At 46.7% G+C, this 21,856-nt stretch overlaps 1 protein-coding gene across 3 annotated transcripts in view; it reads right to left on the bottom strand.

Annotated features, from left to right (window-relative positions):
• The window catches only part of NSMF (NMDA receptor synaptonuclear signaling and neuronal migration factor), a 69,053-nt gene that overhangs the window by 38,541 nt on the left and 8,656 nt on the right, over positions 1-21,856 (bottom strand). For 2 of the 3 annotated variants that reach the window (XM_044992853.1, XM_044992854.1), the window contains exons 2-3: positions 21,640-21,701; positions 4,108-4,587 (exon numbers count right to left, since the gene is read on the bottom strand). In XM_044992853.1, coding sequence (XP_044848788.1) covers positions 4,108-4,587; positions 21,640-21,701 — 542 coding nt within the window. The remainder of the gene's footprint in view (positions 1-4,107; positions 4,588-21,639; positions 21,702-21,856) is intronic. The other variant, XM_044992855.1, reaches the window with a different exon arrangement.

Raw genomic sequence — 21,856 nt, 5'->3', positions numbered from 1 at the left:
GGAGAAAAAGCCCAGAAAATTAACATTTATAATTTAGTTAAAGTACAATATTGAGGACCAAGAGTAAATGTGTATATATATCCAAACTTTATATTAGTAACACCAGATTCTTTAATAGTGCATTATCATATATGCCATATGTGTTGAAATTGTAGACATAACTAGCCACCCAATGAACCAGTATAATATAATTTAAATAGTAGCTAATGTATTCTGGGAAATGCTAGCATAGCTCAAGTTTTTCTTTCTTTCCTTTCTCTTTCACTGGTCATTCCAAGAGAAAATATTCCAGGTAACAATTTCTTTTCAATTTTTCCCATACCAGGCCTCGGGGGGGGGGGGGAGGGGAAGCAGCAAAAAACAACAACAACAACAACAACAACAAAAACAACCCTGAAAAAACCCTCTGTTTTTCCCCAAAAAAAGTTTCCAGTTTTTGCAGACCCTCATGTCGAAGAAAAACTCAGTTCTCCACACTCACATCTCTATCAAAAACCTGTTCCGAGGTGCATATGGAGCATGCTATGAATCCTATCACACGCACACGCACACAGGACAGCTGTTGGCTGTTTACACCAAGGCAGTGTTTGATGTGAACTTTCAGGCTGTGGGCCAAGTCACGGGACCCCTCTCTGCAAAGAACACGAGTAGATCTCTGAATTGCAGAATGAGGCACAGATGAGCAAGCGACTGAGGTTTCCGCCTGCCATTGAGACGGCAGCACAAGAAGTGACAGAAGCCAACTGGCCTTCAATAAGCTCACACATAAGTGAGGAAAACTGGTGCCGATGTGAAAATGAAGAAATGTGAAGTTGCTGTTTTTGTTGAGGTTTAAGACCCAGGTCCTGCAAATCCCTTACACATGTGTGTAATCATTACTCAGGTAAGCAGTGCTACTCACATGAGAAAGCATTATTAATGTAAGGGTTTGCAAGATCAGGCCCAATGCCACCCAGTTGGTTCTAGTTCTTCTGAGTAAACAGTCATTACTTTTCTTATTCTCAGAAGTAGTTTCAGAAAGGTAGAGGCCATTTGTCTGTTTAGCAGAGGACATTTCCCTTCACAAGGTTGCATAGCTGAAAATATATCCCTTAAAGTCTAAGGAGGCAAAGTCTGCATGGAGAAGATCAGAATGGAGAACAGAATCTTCCAAGTACAGCATTTGTTTGGCTTTGGGGATTTTGTTTTGGGTTTTTTTTCCCCAACAAGTGATGTTGATAACTGAATTTTACAACCTACCATTCTCAGGGCTTTGTCCCATTGTTTCATATTGAGTAATCTGTAAGAGCGCTATTCCTGCAAAGTACATTCTTTAATATTCCAAAAAATGGTTTAAAACATAAATATACCAAGTTTAGAATGTTATCCCTTTACCTTCCTGGCTTACACTAGACCGAAATTATTAGCAGCATACTCCCATTACTACCTATACAAAACCAAATCCCAAAGAGAATCTGGGCTCTCACTCTGATAAGACCAGCCACAGAAACTACATTCTTATTGTGCTCTCACACAACCCTTCTCTCTGTCATTACACACAAAACAATCCTTTACCAGGGCAGAATCATGTGTAACAAAAATGAAGGAAAACTTTTCTCATTTTTTGTACTGAAGAAACCAAAATAATAAATTAAGGCCAACATTTTCAAATGTGGGTTTTTAAGGTTAAGCATAGATACCCATATGATAGACACCAAATAAAAGTGCCCTGGTTTTCACTGGCCATGGATATTACTGGGAGCTGTGGTGTTCAGCACCTTGGAAAATCCATGGATTTTTCTTTACAATAGCCTATGTATGAATTCTGGTGCCTAACTTCAGGCACCCAGGTTTGAAAATGTGGTCCCTCGCCTAATCTTCATGACATTTTACATGCACACAGATAAGGGTATGATCCAGGGAAGTGCCATCATTTGAGCTCCCTTGTATTTTCTTCTTGCAAACAAGACCTGAGTCCTCCTGTAGTTAATCTGACTCCTGTCTCTTAAAGTCTGTGCTGTTTGTAAAAAAATAGTCAAGAAAACAACATGCACACCTGTCATAGGTTTATTCCCCACTTTGAACTTTAGCGTCCACAAGATGGGGACCTGCATGGACTCCTCTAAACTAAAATCCTAGTTTAGATCTGGTAAAGCTGCCACCAACTAGAGATTCCAGTGTCTAGCACACTCCCTGTTCCCCCAAAACTTTCCCTGGGAACACAGATCCCAAACTCCTTGAATCACAACACAAAGGGAATTAAACCATTCCCCCACCTTCCTCCCCCTCCCCTAGTCGTTGGGAGAGATACCTGGATTCAAACTCCTTGAATCAAAACAAAGAGGGATTCACTTTCCCCCCTCCCCTTCCCCTGAAAATCCGAACAAGGGAAGAAATCAATCCGTTTCTAAAAAGCGAAGGATTTTATTAAAAGAAAGAAAGAAAGTACACTAGCTCTGTAACACCAGGATGAAAAATATACAGGGTCTAGCTTATAAACCTGGAGAGGCTTCCCCCTCCCCCCCCCCCCGTCCTTTCTCAGAATAATCAAAGTAACAGCAAACAGAAATAAAGATATTTCTCCAGCAAACTTACAATTGCAAATGCAGAAATTAATTATAAGACTAATCCACCTTTCTAATACTCACTATACTGAATAGTAGAAAATACTTCAGGAAAACTGGGAGAGCTTGAAGATATGTCTGGCCTCTCTTAGATCCAAAGAGAGAACAAAGACCCAACAAAGAACACAGACAAAGACTTCCCTCCACAGAGATTTGAAATTATCTTGTCCCTTGATTGGTCCTCTGGTCAGGTGTTCGTCAGGTTACTGAGCTTGTTAACCCTTTACAGGTAAAAGAGACCTTAACCCTTAACTATCTGTTTATGACAGCACCTTTGCCACACAGTCAGACATCTCCTTTCTTACTGGCATAGACTAGATAAAGAGATAGACATACAAATATTGCATTAAATGTAACACACACACAGCATATGTATTGAGGTGTAAAATGTAATGAAAGCTTTAGATATTAAAGAAATCAAAGAATTTCTTAGCCCCAGATGAGGACATTATATATCATTTTGCCCGAAGATGCTCATGGTGTGAGTGTGAGCACTGGCGAGGAAAGAAGTACAATTTGATATCACTCTGTCGTGTCCATAGAAAGGCACTGTATGGTGTCATTCTGCAAGGGAGCACTGAACTGTGTCACTCCACCTACAATAGTGTTTCCAGGCAGGGGCGGCTCTAGACATTTCGCCGCCCCAAGCACGGCGGCATGCTGCGGGGGGCACTCTGCCGGTCAGCGGTCCCACGGCTCTGGTGGACCTCCCGCAAGCATGCCTGCGGAGGGTCCGCTGGTCCTGCGGCTCCGGTGGTCCTCCCGCAGGCGTGCCTGCGGAGGGTCTGCTGGTCCCGCGGCTCCGGTGGACCTCCCGCAGGCGTGCCTGCGGAGGGTCTGCTGGTCCCGCGGCTCCGGTGGACCTCCCGCAGGCGTGCCTGCGGAGGGTCTGCTGGTCCCGCGGCTCCACCAAAGGACCCTCTGCAGGCATGCCACCGAAGGCAGACTGCCTGCCACCCACCCGGCAACCGGCAGAGCGCCCCCCGCGGCATGCCGCCCCAAGCACGCGCTTGGCGTGCTGGGGCCTGGAGCCGCCCCTGTTTCCAGTGTCTGCCCAATGTAGCATCCATCAAAGACATTTTACCATGCAGAGTTTATGGGGTGGTGCAATAGGCTTCCTTATGGACACTCTGTGGCATTGACTAGTGCTGCTGCTGCCAGGCTGGGAGCTGAGCTAACAGCAGGACTCCCACTGGTCACATCAGGAGCGTTTAAGGCTGGGTGCTATCCACTCTGAGGAGCTTGCTCCTGCTGCCAAACAGAAGATCCCAATAGTGCATCCTCCTGACATTCTATGCTCACTGTTTCGCCACCTCCCTCTGCCCAGTGCTGGCACCACATACTAGGAAAGCACTCAACGGGAAGCCCAAGATACTAGTTCAACTTCTCTAGGCCAATCACTGTTCCCTGGAGATTCATTTCTGAAGCCGGGAGAGAGGTGCAGCAGTCCATATCAATAGGAACCATTGTACCCTTTGTGCACACAACATCCACACTCACTTACCAGACACTCGATCAATACTATACATCCTCTCCAGCTTTTTCCTACGCCATCCTGTCTCGCTGGTCTGGTGCTGCTCCAGGTCAAAGGAGTGCTGGGAGTGGGCTGCCAACCGAGCACAGGTTGGGCACTCCTTGGAGCCCTGCCGACTGCCTGCCCAGCCTTTGCAATGCCTGCTAATGTTGTGAGAGCTGCCAGCACTCTGCAGAGGCTGGCCATGATGGCAGTCCTCTCGGCCAGTGCCTTTCATCACCACCAATTCCATGCTCTCGTTCTCATGGTCCGCCAGCATCGGCCTCTCACCGGAGATAGTGTACACCTGTGCCTTCGGCCCCTCGCTCGGGATCTTCTCGGCCTGCTCCTCAGAGAAGTTCCTCTCAAACTTGCCATCTGAGATGACGGACAGCCTGCGCTTGTTCTGAGCTGCCTGCTGCATCTCAGGGGAGTCTTCCTGTCCAATATAGGAGTCCGCTAACAGGTGATCTGAAACAGAGGGCACACTTGGTATTTATCGCTTAGACCCGTGGCTTACCCCAGGCACTGACATAGTAGGGGCTATGGAGCTGTAGCCTGTGTTATCTGTGTAGAAGGGGGAGAAAGAGAGGAGGGCAGATACACCTGTGAAACTAGGCACTAGAATGTGTACCCATTGCCCTCGTAAATCTCGACAATTGGTGCTGAAACAAGAGGCATTTCTTGCAGTTGTGCCTATTTTATTTCCTTGCAAACATCCCAAACACAAGAAAGGGCTGGAAGCTGACAGCAGGGGAATGAACATCTTCATGGTCTTGAACTTGCACATGCTTACTCCCTGGGGCAGTCCTCACTCAACTGAGCAGTCCTAGCTACTTCAACAGAGCTGCCCACCTAAAAAGGGGCTACTTAGGTGAGGAAGGTTTGTAGATAGGGCCCTGACTTGTGGAACAAACACCAAAGGCATGCCTGCACCCAGACGCATGCCCAAACCTTTCAGCCTATTCCCAGAGAGCACACCCCAGCAATGAGCATGGGAGAGGGAGGAGAGCTGAAAGGGCATTCTGAATAATGGCATGCAGACATGTACAGACCATCCAACTTGGCTCTGGTAATGCCACAATGCACATGGCTTCAGACTGTTCCCAGAAAGCAGGGATTGCCTAGGTCAGGTGTATAGGCCTGGGCATCCATATGGGCAGAGTATATGTCCTCTGGAAACAAGCTATTGGTCTGGGCATTCTTCTTGCACTAAATTTGTTTTCTGCATCTGTTATTTAAAAACAAACGGAAGGAGAGGAGGAAGCATCAGAGATTTCAGGCTGATTTTCTGTATGCACAACAAATCCAAAGAGGAATCAATCCCCAGCTGTGATGGGAACCCTTTTCTAGGTGACTCCACCAGCAAGTAGTCATCATCACTGTTTGTAAACCATGTTTGCATCCCTACAAAAGCTGCACTGAAAGGAAGAAGCAATGACTCCTTGCATGGAATAAATGTAGCCTGAGCTGAGAGAGAGAGAGAGAAGCCCAGCATGGGGAGGGGAATTACAAATGTAATCTCCTTTCAGAGCACATGCAGTAAGTCAAATGCCAGGAAATCTCTGCATTATTCTTAGCACAGCCCCAACAGCTGTCTCCACCCCTCTGCCGGCCCCTTTCTTTCTTTTCCAAGACAGCTGTTTAATCATTTTGTGCGGGTTTGGGGCAAAGGAGGTGTCTTCCCTGCCAATTACTTTTTAATGAGTCCCCTAGCAGCTTCCCAACTGAAGGAAGGGGACACGCAAGGAGATATTAACATCTAACATGGATAATAAAAACCAAACCCAACCTTTGCTTCATTAGACTTTTAATAAAAATGTTTCCTCTAGCAGCTGAGCTGTGAGTAGAAAGAATCTCTAAGAGATTTCAGGATCCCGGCCAGCCCCGTAACTATCCTCCAGAGAGTGCAGGAGCTGGCCTGGATGAATGGTGGAGGCTTAGGACAAAGACTGGCTGTGGTGCATCTGCAAATAATTCTGCTCCATTGAATCATCCACCTCATTTCCTCATCCCTACACTCGGCCCCACTTTCCTTTCCCCTCCATTTGGTCCCTCCATCTGATTGGGGGAGGTGCTCTTGTGCCAGTGACACAGGAGGAGAATCCTTCCAAGCTGTGCCTATTCCCTGGCTCTAGGACTAGAGGCAAGTGTGGATCCTGCACATGCAGTGAGGACTAATCCTGTATGGTTTGTACCAAGGGCTGAACACTGAACCCAGCTAAGGTGTCTGGTATTGAGCACACACTACGTGACCCTCAGCTCCTTTCCCTGCTCCATGGGAACACAGCACAACAGAGGAAAATGTTTCTGCGGGGCCAAACTGGTCATCCTGCTCATGGCTATGGGCTGAAAAGATGGAAGGAACAGTTCAGGTCGAGACCCATCCAGTTCATTTCACTGGTGACTTGGTGAGGCCGCAGGGATAGTACAGCGTTCCTGCACCCAGAGGCAGCTGTGATCATCTGTTCATTGCATTCACAGGGAATGCCTCTACCCTCTACTGCTGCAGTCAGACATGCACCACGGATAACAGCAGTATCGTGGCTAGGACCTCCATCACCAACAGCACGAACCCCTACGGCTCGAGTGACAGGAGTCACTCCATTAGCTGTAGCTTGTCACTCACAGCAGGCTCCTTTTTCCCTGGGTTCAGACAGGACTGGGAGACATGACATCCCACACTAAGCTGGTTTAGCAGAAGCTCACAGACTCCACAGTGGCTTGTGTCACTCTTCACCCCTAAGAATGCAGCAAGACACCAGAGAAAGGAGCTCTTACACTGCAGCTATCCATTTCTTCTCCAGCTCCACCTCCAGCAGTGATCCAGAGCCAGCATGCCCTCGGCAAAACACCACCACTCTGGCTTCTATTCCACCCGGACTGTACAGCACTCACAGCTTTGGCAAGGGCTACACACACCAGATCCCGTGTTAAAAGCTCAGACCAGTGCTAGGCATGTACCTCTCTGTGTTACACGTTAGTACCTGCACAACCACTACAAGATCTATCAGGGTGCACTCAAACTAGAGGAATTGTGATACATAGCAAAACACAGACATATAGATACTCATGGCCCATCCAAAGGTTATCTGCATGGATTAAATATCACATGGATTAATTTCAGTTACAACACAGAATACAAAGTGTACAGTGCACACTTTATATTTATTTTTGATTACACATATTTGCACTGTAAAAATGTATTTTTCAATTCACCTCATACAAGTACTGTAGGGCAATCTCTTTATCATGAAAGTTGAACTTACAAATGTAGAATTATGTACAAAAAACTGCATTCAAAATTAAAACAATGTAAAACTTTAGAGCCTACAAGTCCACTCAGTTCTACTTCTTGGTCAGCCAGTCACTCAGACAAACAGGGTTGGTTACAATCTGCAGGAGATAATACTGCCTGCTTCTTGTTTACAATGTCACCTCAAAGTAAGAACAGGTGTTCGCATGGCACATGGCATGGTAGCCAGCGTTGCAAGATATTTATGTGCCAGATGCGCTAAAGATTGATATGTCTCGTCATGCTTCAACCACCATTCCAGAGGACATGCTTCCATGCTGATGACGTGTTCTGCTTAATAATGATTCAAAGCACTGAGGACTGACGCACATTCATTTTCATTATCTAAGTCAGATGCCACCAGTAGAAGGTTGATTTTCCTTTTTGGTGGTTTGGGTTCTGTATTTTCCGCATCAAAGTGTTGCTCTTTTAAGACTTCTAAAAGCATGCTCCACACCTCATCCCTCTCAGATTTTAGATGGCACTTCAGATTCTTAAACCTTGGGTCGAGTGCTGTAGCTATTTTTAGAAATCTCAGATCAGTAGCTTCTTTGAGTTTTGTCAAAGAAAGTGAAAGTGTTCTTAAAATAAACATGTGCTGGATCATCATCTGAGACTGCTATAACATGAAATATATGCAGAATGCGGGTAAAACAGAGCAGGAGACATACAATTCTCCCCAAGGAGTACAGTCACAAATTTAATTGACGCTCTTTTTTTTTTAAATGAGCATCATCAGCATGGAAGCATGTCCTCTGGAATGGTGGCCAAAGCATGAAGGGGCATACGGATGTTTAGCACATCTGGCACATAAATACCTTGCAAAGCCAGCTACAAAAGTGCCATGCGAATGCCTGTTCTCACTTTCAGGTGACATTGTAAATAAGAAGCAGGTAGCAGTATCTCCCGTCAATGTAAACAAATTTGTTCGTCTTAGCAACTGGTAGAATTAGAAGTAGGACTGAGTGGACTTGTAGGGAGGGAGGGATAACTCAGTGGTTTGAGCATTGGCCTGCTAAACCCAGGGTTGTGAATTCAATCCTTGAGGAGGCCACTTAGGGATCTGGGGCAAAAATTGGTCCTGCTAGTGAAGGCAGGGGCTGGACTTGATGACCTTTCAAAGTCCCTTCCAGCTCTAGGAGATTGGTATATCTCCAATTATTATTATTAAAAATTAAAGTTTTACACTGTTTTGTTGAGTGCAGTTATGTAACCAAAAAAATCTGCATTTGTAATTTACACTTTCACAATAAAGATACAAGTACTGAAGTGCAATATGAGGTGATTTAAAAAAAATACTATTTATCATTTTTACAGTGCATATATTTGTAATAAAAAATAATATAAAGTGAGCACTGTGCTTACTTATAATTTAAATCAATATTGAAAATGTAGAAAAACATCCAAAAATATGTAATACATTTCAATTGGTATTCTATTGTTATAAGTGCAATTAATCACGATTAATTTTTTTGAGTTAACTGTGATTAATTGACAGCCCTAATCACATCCTTATGATATTAAATTAATTATATACACTTCATTGATAGACACACAGGGTGGGCCTGTTAGACAGGCCTGCATATTGGTGTTAATAGTGTGAATTTCTAAGCAGTCTCAAATTCTGATTTCAGAACTTCAGCTATTGACACTGCAGTCTGTCGGGTTACTCCAGATTTACACCAGTGTAAATGACAGCAGAACTGTCCTGACAAATGATTCAACCTGTAAACTGAAATAATTGTGGAGTTAAAATTCTTGTGAAAATATTCCTAGTTCTAACTACTTAAAAACTGTGATGGAATTTGTTAAAGTTGTAACTGGAGGGATGGATGGATTTTCCTACGTCTGTTCCATTTCCCTGCTTAAAAAGTGGTTTGGCTTCTAAAGAGGAAGGAGTTTTCACACAGAAATACTGTACATCTCTATAGGCCACCTCCATGTGCTGCCTCTCTCAACCAGTTGGGTGGCTAATTATTTCTCTTCCTAGCCAAATGCTTAGCAACTTTCATAATTAAATGTAGGAAAAACAATTTCATGTGCCAAGGGAATAGGCACATGAGCTGAATTCTTTTTCAGCTGAAAGTTTAAATCCACAAAGGAAAGTTAATAAAAATGTAAGAACTGGGGTTTTTTTCATGCATCCATCAATTACATGAAATCACCACCCTGCTCAGAAATGAATCCACGCTCATTACAGGTATGCCGAGTCTGTGTGCTGGATCGTTCCTCCTGCTACGCATCAGTAGTCCTGTGGCTTTGTGTGCTCACTGGCCGTTTGAAGAGTCCATCTTGCAACTGCAATCCTGTTACATCTTCGCCTCTGTTCCTGTGAGGGATGAGGTTCAGTTGCCAGGCAGATGAGCACTGTGGTGGCTTTGGCTTGGTTATGACAGAGTGCTGGGTTTATGGTTTGTTCCCCCAAGGGGAGCAAGTCAGAGCTGATATAGGAGGCAAAGCTACTTCCCTCCAAAGCTGAATAAAACATTAGCTGTGGTGATGTTCACTGCAGGGAGCAGAGAAGCAATAACTAGGAGCTTTTTTGGAACTGCTTTCTAAGAGTCACCTGACGCAGATCTCTGTTAACACCCTCTTCCTGGTTACTGCTGCTCAGTTTCATTTCATCTCCACGTTGTTCTTGCCACCTCTCCCACAACCAGCTGCTCCACCAACAGCTATGCCAGCCCCAGGGCAGGGACTCAGGAAACCTGGCATTGTGCCCTCCTCTCTCTCTCTCTCTAGGCAAATGGGAATGGTGCAAACTGACTTGTTAATCACTCTTGTTCTCCCTGCCCCCCCCCAATAAACGCATGCCTATAGAACAGGGGTCGGCAACCTTTCAGACGTGCTGGGCCGAGTCTTCATTTATTCACTCTAATTTAAGGTTTCGCGTGCTGGTAATACATTTTAACGTTTTTAGAAGGTCTCTTTCTATAAGCCTATAATATATAACTAAACTATTGTTAAAGTAAATAAAGTTTTTAAAATGTTTAAGAAACTTCATTTAAAATTAAATTAAAATGCAGAGCCCCCCGGACTGTGAGTGCCACTGAAAATTAGCTCACGTGCCGCCTTCGGCACCCATGCCATAGGTTGCCTACCCCTGCTATAGAATCTTATCTACTTAATTACATTGGAGCAGGAAGATTAGTGCTCCTAGAGTGGATTCCTTTTCATCCTGAAAAGGATCCCTTTGGATCATAGAAGATGAGGGTTGGAAGGGACCTCAGGAGGTCATCTAGTCCAACCCTCCTGCTCAAAGCAGGACCAATCCCCAACTAAATCATCCCAGCCAGGGCTTTGCCAAGCCTGACCTTAAAAACCTCTAAGGAAGGAGATTCCACCACCTCCCTAGGTAACCCATTCCAGTGCTTCAGTCTGGCTGTCTGGTAACACTGACTGGTATGTAATGGCACGACACATGGAGTTTGAATCTCAGGGCCAGACCTCAGTTGCTGTTCATCAGCACTTAGCAGAGCGATGCCAGTTTACACGAGCTGAGGATCTAGCCTTCTGCCTCCACGTCTAGCCTGTGCTTGGCCACTCCTGCAGAGATTGCTGACATCAGGTAGTGTCAGTTGTGGTGGGTTTTTTAATGGGGATACTTGTCTACTGGGAGCAAGAGACCACGAGGCCTCAGACCAAAAAGCAGATGGTAACAGATGTTACTTAACTGCCCACAGGAGCTGGATCTGAACAGGCCATCAAGAGGCTGAAGGTTCAATATCCCATTATCAGCCCTGTGATCCATCCAGTCTCCCAGCCCACTAGCGTTGGTTTATTCACTCCAACACCTTCCTCAGAAGCTAGGAAATGACCCTTCTTTCCATACTGGTTTTGCTCATTCCTATCTGGCAAAGAGTAGTCTTTCTTTTTCCAATTTGCATGGAACACAGGCCCCCACAGCTGTCACATCACGAGCATCACTGATTAGACATTGCCTGTGACACCAGCATAATTCTGTGAATAACATTTGTTAACCCATTTGTGATCCCTTGACTGGATACAGAAACAGAACAAAAATACTTCTCTGTCACTGTCAGCGCAGTCTGGATTTTCACCAGCTAAAAATCAGATACTTAGACTCCAGGAGACTTTCTTGGCATAAAATAATTTTAAAACACTGTAGGTCAAACTGAGTGCATGGTCTGACCCAATGACATGTTCCTTTAAATGCCCTTTTATTTGACAATGTCTCTGTAAGAGAGGAAAGAAGCATTACCTTGCCCTTGCCTTCCTGCACTGTTGTACTGACTCAGGGCCAGATTCTCAGCTGGCTGTCACCAATTTACATCAGCTGGGGATCTGGCCCCATATATCAGGCAAGCTCTGTTCTGTATCAGCCCTCTGACTTCAGTGAGGCTGCATAGGTTGTATGTCAGAGCAGAATTTGGCCCACTGAGTGAGGACAGGAGGAAATAAAAGGAGCAAATCTATTAGCAACCAAACTGAGGATGAAAGTGTCCTGGATCCAGAATCCCAAACCCAGCACTGGAGACAAAGAAGAGATGGGCATCTAGATAAACCCCACCGTCTTAGGGAGCAAGAGGAAATAAACTATCACCTCAGATTTCAGAAGATGTGTGTTTCCTTTTTTTGCAGTTATGCTTCTCTGGCTATTATATTTCTCCAGCTATATTATAGCTTTGCCATTAAATGAAGGGACAGCTATTGCCTCTGGGCCCTTAACAATGTGAGATGAGACGGAACAACAGGGTTTGAGAACTTGGATTTGCAGTTTCTTTCAAAAATGCATCCATGCAGTTCATGTTAGGGCAAATGAATGTTCATGAGTTAGGGAGATACAGACTGTATCTGAAAGAATCAGGCAAAGTGATGGGGACCGGTCAGAACCGGGCAGAATGTGAACTGAGCAAGTTTCCCTCAGAGAGCTCTGGGAACACTTTTCAGTCTTGCTTGACACACAATGCCCCCTGCAGTTCTAATCTTGAACTATCATACATCTCTGCTGATGACCACACGTGTTGCAGGTCAGGATTGAGGGGCATCCTCTTCTGGGCTCCCATGAAGCTCTGCCAGTGCATCTCAGCCACAATGCAAAGCCCAAGGCTATTTCAATTCTGCTCCTCCCAACACTGCTAATTCATCTACATCAGGGATTGGCAACCTTTGGCACGTAGTTCACCATCCCAGGCCAAAGGGAGCTGCGGGAAGTGGCAGCCAGCATATCCCTCGGCCTGCGCCGCTTCCCGCAGCTCCCATTGGCCAGTGGGAGCTGTGATCGGCCGAACCTGCAGACACGGCAAGTAAGCAAACTGGCTCGGCCCGCCAGGGTGCTTACCCTGGTGAGCCGCATGCCAAAGGTTGCTGATCCCTGATCTACATCCTGACTGGTAACACCCTTGCTAGCCATGCCTGGGCCTCTGCTGAGTGAAGACCAACAATGGCTTCGAGGAAATGTAAGGCCACCTGACAACGGAAAGGTGGCTTCGCTTACTCTTGTGTGCTGGAAGAGCTCTCAGTGGAGGAGACAGACAATGAACTGAAGCTGTTTCTGATAAGGTTGCCTGTGCATCCATAAACTTTCAGTCTGCCTGCCAATATTCATTATAATAGAATAGCCTCCTGCACTAAGACAAAGACAAAATGATCTGGAGACAAGTCACTGCCACCTAACACAGGATTTCCATGTTAGCACCAGAACCCCATATTCCTCTTCCCACTACATGCTGACCGAGGTTGACGTGGACAGCTCTCCCCCTGGAGCCTTGGTGCATGAACTGTTGGAAAGAGCAGAGCTCTGCCTGTCTCCTAAACTGCTAAATGATCAAAGAAAAAGCTCACAAAGCCTCAGACTGAAGTTCTTCAAGCCCCACAGTGTGCTGCTGGTACCGAGATAAGCATCTTCTCAGTACTGGTGTCCATTGTCTCACACTTGCATCCACTTTTCTTCAGTCTCAGAGGGTTCAGAGCACCATGAAGTTTGATTGCTTTGACAAACCTCAAGTCTGCAAAATTGGACTGGAAACCTCAGTAGAAGAGGTTTTCTTCTGTGATTTCCAGTAGTCTCTGCTGCTGTTAAGCCACGAGGAGCTTGAAACAGCTTCTCACTCATAATATTTCAGTGTTTTCACTTCAGCTAAAACCTACTGCAAAACATAAATAATTAAAGGAAAAAGTGACCCAATGTTTTCTGACCCTTTAACAAAAAAAACAAAAACAAAAAAGAAAAAGCTTAGTTCTCATTTTGGGTGATGACTCACTTTGGTTTTTGTTGTAGGTAAACCAGTTCAGCCAGCCCTACCTCATATACTAATGAAACTGAGTTTCAGCCAAGGTCGGATTAGCAGCTCTGACCCTAATCCTTTCATCTTTGCAGCACCGGGCCTGTGTTGTATTTGATGGAACTTCTGTTAAACAAATGGGACAACAAGAGTCTATAATAAGGGTGCTAGTCACTCTGGAGGGGCCTGTTGCCCGGATGTGCCTGATGCTAATGACATACTGGTAAGTCCATCTTCCCTTGCTTCAAAGGCCCTCTCCTTACACAAGCAGCTACCTGGGCCATCTTCTTTACGAAGGTGGGAGACTGGAGAACTGGCTCCTTCACAGACACCATCCCAGCACTACTTACCTTCCTCCCAGAGCTAACCACCCTCTGAATTCACCCGATGGAACAGAAAGAGAAGCTGCCTGACAGTGAGGCAGCGTGAAATGACCCAGAGCGCCTTCCTGCCCCCATCCCAGAGAAAGACCTCATGAAAAGCACTGCACTGTGGGGAATTGCTCAAATGCTTCCCCCCTAATTTCTATTTCTTTGACTGGGACATGCCCTGGGCTTGTTCTCTCTCACCCTCACATCAGACGACTGTAGGGAAGCCTGCACCAGGATCTCACAGAAGTCCAGTCCCCCAATGTCACAGGCAACTCTGCCATATAATCTCATTCATAAATTTTTCAAGCTCCACCGTAAGGCTAGCTAGGTTGTTCCCCCACCACCCATCTCCCGTCGGGAGGCTGTTCCAGACCTGCCTCCTATGATGGTTAGAATCCTTCTCTTTCCCACCTAAAGTTATTAATGGCTAGTTTGTACCCACGTCTTCTTGTGCCAACATCTCAACCTGGGACCTCCAACACTGCTGCTGTGTGCCTCAGGGAAAAGGGAGTTCTGGGAAGTCTAGAGGCTCTCGTCCCTCGTCCCCCCCAGAATGGTAAGACTTGGAATGATTATTTCTTTACTACTTTGATGTGTGCAGCCTTTAAACTCTGCCTCGGTGCGTGACTGTTGGTTAATATATTCTTTTTCCTACTCTCCCTTGTGGATTATTACCCGAGAGGACAGCAATCTATTCTGCATTAACTCCACTCCAGGAACTCACAGGAAAAGCCTCCAGCTGGTACCAGTGAGCTCATCAGGGTCAGTGGCTTTTGAGGTTCAAAATGCTGGTACAGCCCACAAAAATGTTGCTCATCTTGGAAGCCTTCCTGTACCAGGTACCTCCTGACTGATCGTGATAATCAAGGGGTGAGGTGGAGACACAAAGAGGACAGGTTGACCAGAGAAAGAGAGAGAGAGACACACACACACACACACACACATTATATTCTCAGCCACGAGGCTATGCATGAAGTTTACATTAGGTCAGCCAGCATGGGCCCAATCTTTCCTCATAGCATCCAAGGACCACCAGAAAGATATCTCAGTGGACCACAGGGATGCAGAACCTTCATCCTCTACCAATAACACATCATCTAACAGAACAGCTGGCCTATTCCAAAATGGCAGCAATGGCAGAAAAATGGCTCATGTTCCCATGCCTACAATAAACAAATGCAGCATGGTCAATTATTCCCATGAGCAACATGACAGCTAAGACAAGCTGTCCAACAGCAGAGAAGACCTGCCTGCTGTCTTCTAAACCCACCTGGAAAAACACCTTCACAACAAGACACAAAGCAGGCAACACATACCTGGACTGCCAATCACCCAAAAGCTCACCCTCATGAAGCCACCAAGTCCCATGTTTAGTTAGCAGGGACCCACCTCCCTCAAAAAACCCTGTAGAACAAAAATGTTAAGTGGTAATAAAACACTCTCCACTCCTCCAACAAAATCGTTCTTGCTAACATTGCAGAGTACTGCAGTGTGTAGACTCCTGTCTGCCTATTCCTAAAGACTGGAGTTTAATTCCATAGGGAAGGAGGAGACTACCTACCATTAATAGCTTCAGTGACTGAGGGCTGGGCATCCATCAACTGCAGAAGCATTGAAAAATAGCACCCCAACCAAAGCCTTCCAAATAAATCACAGCTTGCCAAACCATCCAGACAGTGGCAGCTGGCCCATCCTGCTCATCTACAATTGGTTTGCAATGATTTATTGCACCCCCAGCTCCCTGCCCTATCTCACACACACAAACTCTCCAGACACATGCACGTGAACACACACACACACACTCTCCAAAGGCAAAAGCTACCTATGAAATACAATAGATTATCAGGTCACTGGTGCAACATGAAGCAACAGTTTGGAACTACCAAAGCCACAGGTTCAGCTACTTTCCCTCCCCAGCATCTGTCAGCACAAAACCAAAAGGGAATATCAATGTCAGATCATGGGGTGTGGCACAGGTGGAATGAATTCAGAGGGTGTCAATGCTGCTGGCATCTCAATGGAGGAGCTTGTGTCTGGATGGGGAGTCTCTGGGGCTCCAGCTTTCTGCCTCAGAGTTGAAGGCTTAGCTGCACCTGGCAAAAGAAGAGGTGTTCCAGCTGGAAGACTCCTATCTGCTTGCCCTTCGGCATGAAGTCTGCACCATTGCCAGCTCTTCCTCCTTCAGAAGAAGAGGAACCTCTGTCCAGGGCCGGCTCCAGATCCCAGCGCGGCAAGCACGCGCGTGGGGCGGCCCTTTCCCGGGGGGGCGGCAGGCTGGGCCGGCGGACCTGCCGCAGTCATGCCTGCGGGAGGTCCACCGGAGCCCCGGGACGACCGGACCTGCCGCAGGCATGACTGCGGAGGGGGCGCTCGTCCCGCGGCTCGGCTGGACTTCCCGCAGGCATGACTGCGGCAGCTCCAGCGGAGCCGCCAGACCTGCGAACCGTCCGCAGCTGCGGGAGGTCCAGCCGAGCCGCGCGACCAGCGGACCCTCCGCAGTCATGCCCGCGGGAGGTCCGCTGCTCCCGCGGCTCCGGGGCGCCTCACGCGCATGACTGCTTGGGGCGGCCAAAAAGGTAGAGCCGCCCCTGCCTCTGTCCCCAGTGCTCCTAGGGGAATGAGGTTCCTGCTACCCAGAGAGCTGTAAGGCTTCTGTCACTGCTGTATCTGAGTGCCTCTGGCTCCCCCGGACTCTAGTGGGGAAAGGCAGGACTGGTCTGATCCTAGGGACAAGACGATGTCCCTGCCCTCCTGGGACTCCATCTGGGATAGAGGGGGGTGAATTTAGGGGAGAGAGAGAGCGCGTGAGCGCATGCAGGGGCCGATTGGAGTGGATGTAAAGGTGGAACGTAGGAGGAAGGACAGAGGAGCAATTTAGACTGAAAAAGGGGGGCAGTTAAAAAACAAGAGTCAGGCAGGCAGAACAGTGAAAATAGAGTGAGTTACAAGAGGAAAGAGGAAGAAATGGAAATTCAGGTGACACAATAAGTGAAAAATATAATTTGTATAGAAAAATCTAGAGCCAAAATATTGCAGTGAAATACACATTCATGTTTCCCATAGCTGTCAGGAACCCATGCTGTCTCTACCAGAGTTCCTGAAATATATATGAAACATGAATGCATATTTCAAATACTTCAAGTCCTGAAAATAAACTCCAGTTTAGCCATCATCTGATCCATTCTGTGATGTCACGACCATCCCCACAAAGTGATTGCTCTGTTACAGCTCTGGCACTAAACAATAGGATCAGGCTAGTGAGAAAGGAGGCAGTTTCTGATCAAACACAACAATCTCTGTAACCACAAAAAAATCACAAACAAATCAACACATGAGAAAGGAAGCACAGACCAACTGCACAGCTATTTCAAGAGAATGGATGAAAGATGGCAAAATTTGTTAGAGTTTGCAAGCGCTCTTCAAAGAGCCTGGACTGTTGGAGTGCATGCCTTAAGGCTGAGACAAGAGCTGTGTCTGGAAGAACACATAGGCAGGAGAGCACTGGAAACTTTCTCTCCTGCAGAAAGAAGCTGCCAAATTCCCACCAGAGGGGAAACAAATGAGGAGTATGGTTAGCAGATGGCAAAAATCTATTCACCTCCAAAGCCAAGACATATCTCAGGCACTGCCAGCCAGGAGAATGAGTCCAGGTGCTCAGGAGAGCTCCTGTGCAGGGAGACTGGATGAAGGCCCCTCAACACAGCTTGAAAAAAAAATCTATAATTGATTTGATTAAGATTTAAATGGGTAACAAGAAGGATTCTCCTACTTCTGTTAAGCAAGGGTTGAAAGAGATGCCTCAGCTCTCTCTCAATCTAGCACTGTGCTACTAAAACATCTGGCCAGCAGCATGTGCATGGCTGTGAGAGTCCCCTTGTCAAAGGGATACCCAGGTGGATTAGTACAATGGGTTCTGTGAAACAGTTTCTCTTAGTTGAGGATTTATCATACATGTGGCCTCTCTTATCATTCAGAATCAGTCATGTCCCAGTGAGTGAAGGAGTGTAAACAGCAATGCCCATTACTGACACTTCAAGGAAATAACTTCCCATGATATTCTAAGCGGTGACGCTGCGTGCACAGCTAGTCTACGTAGCCAGGTGTTTCTATCCTCCCTATCCTATTACCCACAGTTGTTTTGTCTGGTTTTAAATTAGTCGATAGACTCTAAGTTAGGGACTGTCTCTCACTATGCATTTGTGAAATGCCTAGCACACTGTGGCCTGGATCCTGATTGAGGCGTCAGGGCACTACCACAGCATAAATAGTCAATAATAAAAAGAGCAACCTATGATCCCTTTTTATAACACCAGTTTTTACACTAAAAAGCCTGCAGGTCTCACCAGTTGATGACTCTCAGTGTGCCTGTACATATACAACACAGCTGCACATATAGTGCACACACACATGCTGTGCAATCACATACACACGAGGCTCAATCCTGCAAGATGATGACCACTCTGGACCCAATCCAACAAAGCAATAAAGTACAGGCTGGGGCACATGACTTATGAGGAGAGGCTGAGGGAACTGGGCTTCTTTAGTCTGCAGAAGAGAAGACTGAGGGGGGATTTGATAGCTGCTTTCAACTACCTGAAAGGGGGTTCCAAAGAGGATGGATCTAGACTGTTCTCAGTGGTGGCAGATGACAGAACAAGGAGCAATGGTCTCAAGTTGCAGTGGGGAAGGTCTAGGTTGGATATTAGGAAACACTACTTCACTAGAATGATGGTGAAGCCAGGGCCGGCTCTACTGGTTTTGCCGCCCCAAGCAGTGCGCCGAATTGCCGCCGGACGGCGGGGGCAGTCCATGTGCTGTTAAGGAGGCACATGCATTTCCACCGCAATTCAGCAGCAGTTTCTGTCTTCAGCCGGAAGACAGAAGCTGCGCTGCTGTGGACAGATGAACGTAGAAGCTGCCGCTGAATTGCCGCCGCCGCGGAAACACGCGTGCCGCCCTAATGGCACACGGACTGCTCCCGCCATCCGCGGCGGCAATACGGCGCCCTGTTGGGGGCAAAAACACACAAACTGCTGCCCCTTGCAGATTGCCACCCCAAGCACCTGCTTGGGATGCTGGTGCCTGGAGCCGGCCCTGGGTGAAGCACTGGAATGGGTTACCTAGGGAGGTGGTAGAATCTCCTTCCTTAGAGGTTTTTAAGGCCCAGCCTGAGAAATCCCTGGCTGGGATGATTTAGTTGGTGTTGGACTAGATGATCTCCTGAGGTTTCTTCCAACCCTAATCTTCAATGGAATAAATTAAATGCTTAAAGTGAAGCTCATAGAAGTTAAGCACACCCTTTAAGGGCTTTGCTAGATTAAAGCCAGAGTGCTCAAGGATCAAGCCCATAGTATGGAACATTTGCAGAAAAGCTGATATCTGACCTCTCTGCTTGTGGGACAACGGAAACTTGTGCCCACATTTTGCACCCACAAAATCCCTTCTGCATTTAACAGAATAACCTTCCTACTGTCATGAGTTTTGTTCCATCATATCCTATGGAATATGCTAAATTATATAGAATGCCATAGGATGATTAATAAATCTATGGAAAAAAAGACTGCATTCTCTATTATATTCTACAGACTTTTAGACCAATTTCTATTGAACCCTATTGATTTAGTTCCTATTCAAGTCTCTAAGATTTTTCCATAAGGGCTCCAGGCAGAAGTAAATTTATTTGACCCTTTCACTGTCCGATCCATGCCCACGGACAGATAGTTTCACAAACACTTGGATTTGTCCCCTCAAGGCCAATATGGATCCAAGAACATGGGAACAGAAACAGGAGACCATCTTTCTGAGCATGCACCACTGTAAGTGCACATATACATGTTCCAGGTTCTGAGAATAACGAGCCTCCATTAGTTCCATTTTCCCCCATGCACAGTGATGCTGAGCATACTAAAACCATCATTTCTTCGTTATTCCTGCTAGGTCTGAGTCAGGGCAACTGTGCTGAAGGCACTTGCCTGTTCTCCATAGCATGCGGCATTGAAGCAGACATTACTGATCTCCTCATGGATCACAATGGTCCCTTCTGGCCTTGGTACCTATGAATCATCGAAACCCTAGAGACATTTTGTCTGAGACTATCATACCTAACAAATACAAAGGGACATCACGCTCTGTGAATGGGGAAGAGAATATACAGCAGGAGGGGCATTGTTTTAAATCAATATACTTCAGCAGGCAGACCAATTCTGTAGGTTGTCAGCACTGACTAAGCAGGGAGTTATCTGGCTGTCTGGCACAAGCTGACATTATTTTATACATTTGGGGCAAAAGATATTTCCCCACACATGCAAAATGTCAGCTGTGTTGCTGAGGCCTCAAATTGCAAATGCTAGATTTTACATTCTATTAAATAACTTCCTCCCCTGTGGAGGAGCCTGATGTTTTCCTGAGGGTTTTTAGTGGCTGCACTGCTAGTGAAATGTTTTGTTTCGACAGCTCTGGAGCCTCTTGTCTTTCTCTCAGGGGCGGCTCTAGCCATTTCGCTGCCCCAAGCACGGCGGCACGCCGCGGGGGGCGCTCTGCCGGTCGCCGGTCCCGCGGCTCTGGTGGACCTCCCGCAGACGTGCCTGCGGGAGGTCCGCCGGAGCCGCCTGCCGCCCTCCCGGCGACCGGCAGAGCACCCCCCACGGCATGCTGCTCCAAGCACGTGCTTGGCGTGCTGGGGCCTGGAGCCGCCCCTGCTTTCTCTACAGAACAGAGACACCAAAGGGAGCAGCCGGGCAGGCTTCTCCCATCAAAATGCCTCAGCACTGAACTATAGGGATGTAGCAAAGGGACATGGCCTCCCTCAGAGACTGACAGTGACGGAGAGTCACACCCACCAATATGGGGAGGGATAGCTCAGTGGTTTGAGCATTGGCCTGCTAAACCCAGGGTTGTGAGTTCAATCCTTTAGGGAGCTGGGGCAAAAATCAGTACTTGGTCCTGCTAGTGAAGGCAGGGGGCTGGACTGGAAAGGTGATTGAGGTCCATTCTAGGAGACAGGTATATCTCCATTATTATTTTTTTTACTTGCTTACAAGGGACCACCTCTAGGGGTGTCTACACTACACAGGTGTGTTTTTATTTTAACACATTAGCTAACATGCTAAAATCCTAGTGGAGACAAGGTAACTGTAATTTTAACACGCTGGTGAAGGTAAACCCTAGGAGTGAGCCTGGAGCTTATCTCAACCAACGAATATGGGTGAACACTACACTGCCTTGCCTGCACTAGGATTTTAACATATTAAAACAGACCTTTTCTCCAAGTGAAGACAAGGAAGCACCAGCTCAGTCTCCTTGTGCATTTCAGTCTTTATGCTCTCTGCTGAGACTTCCTTCAAGGGAGGCCAGCTGTCATGATGGTTTTGTGATATGGCACCTGTCCTCTACGAACAGAACTTATACCCCCAACTCACCAAGTGCAGATTATCTCAGCCTTTTCTTCTAAAGTGCTTTAAACATTGGGCTCCAAGGGGTGGGGCCCTCTCCTCTCAGGTGCTGACACCCCACACTGACTCTTTATAAGAATAGGGCATTTAGTATAAAGTCCACTGTGACACAGGAGCACCACCCAAACATCAGTATAAAGGTCACACAAGATTTCTCTTACCTGAGCCGTTTCTGCCCTCAGGGTGGTTTTGTGAAAGATACTCTCCAAAAGCCTTTGCTGCCCTGAAAGTCCAAATGCCAGGGAACACACAGCAGCAGATACAAAAAGAGAGGAGTAAAGGTTAGTGTAGAAACAGCTATTTGCGATCACAAAGAGCATTTTAATGAGTGCTATTTCCCAAAAGTCCCCTTGTTCCTCCCTCTACTTCCAGCTGATG

This window comes from Mauremys mutica, chromosome 18 (genome assembly GCF_020497125.1).
Source record: "Mauremys mutica isolate MM-2020 ecotype Southern chromosome 18, ASM2049712v1, whole genome shotgun sequence".
Lineage (NCBI taxonomy): Eukaryota > Metazoa > Chordata > Testudines > Geoemydidae > Mauremys > Mauremys mutica.
The sequence above is the reverse complement of the archived record's forward strand: the minus strand, read 5'-3'. Positions and strand labels throughout refer to the sequence as shown.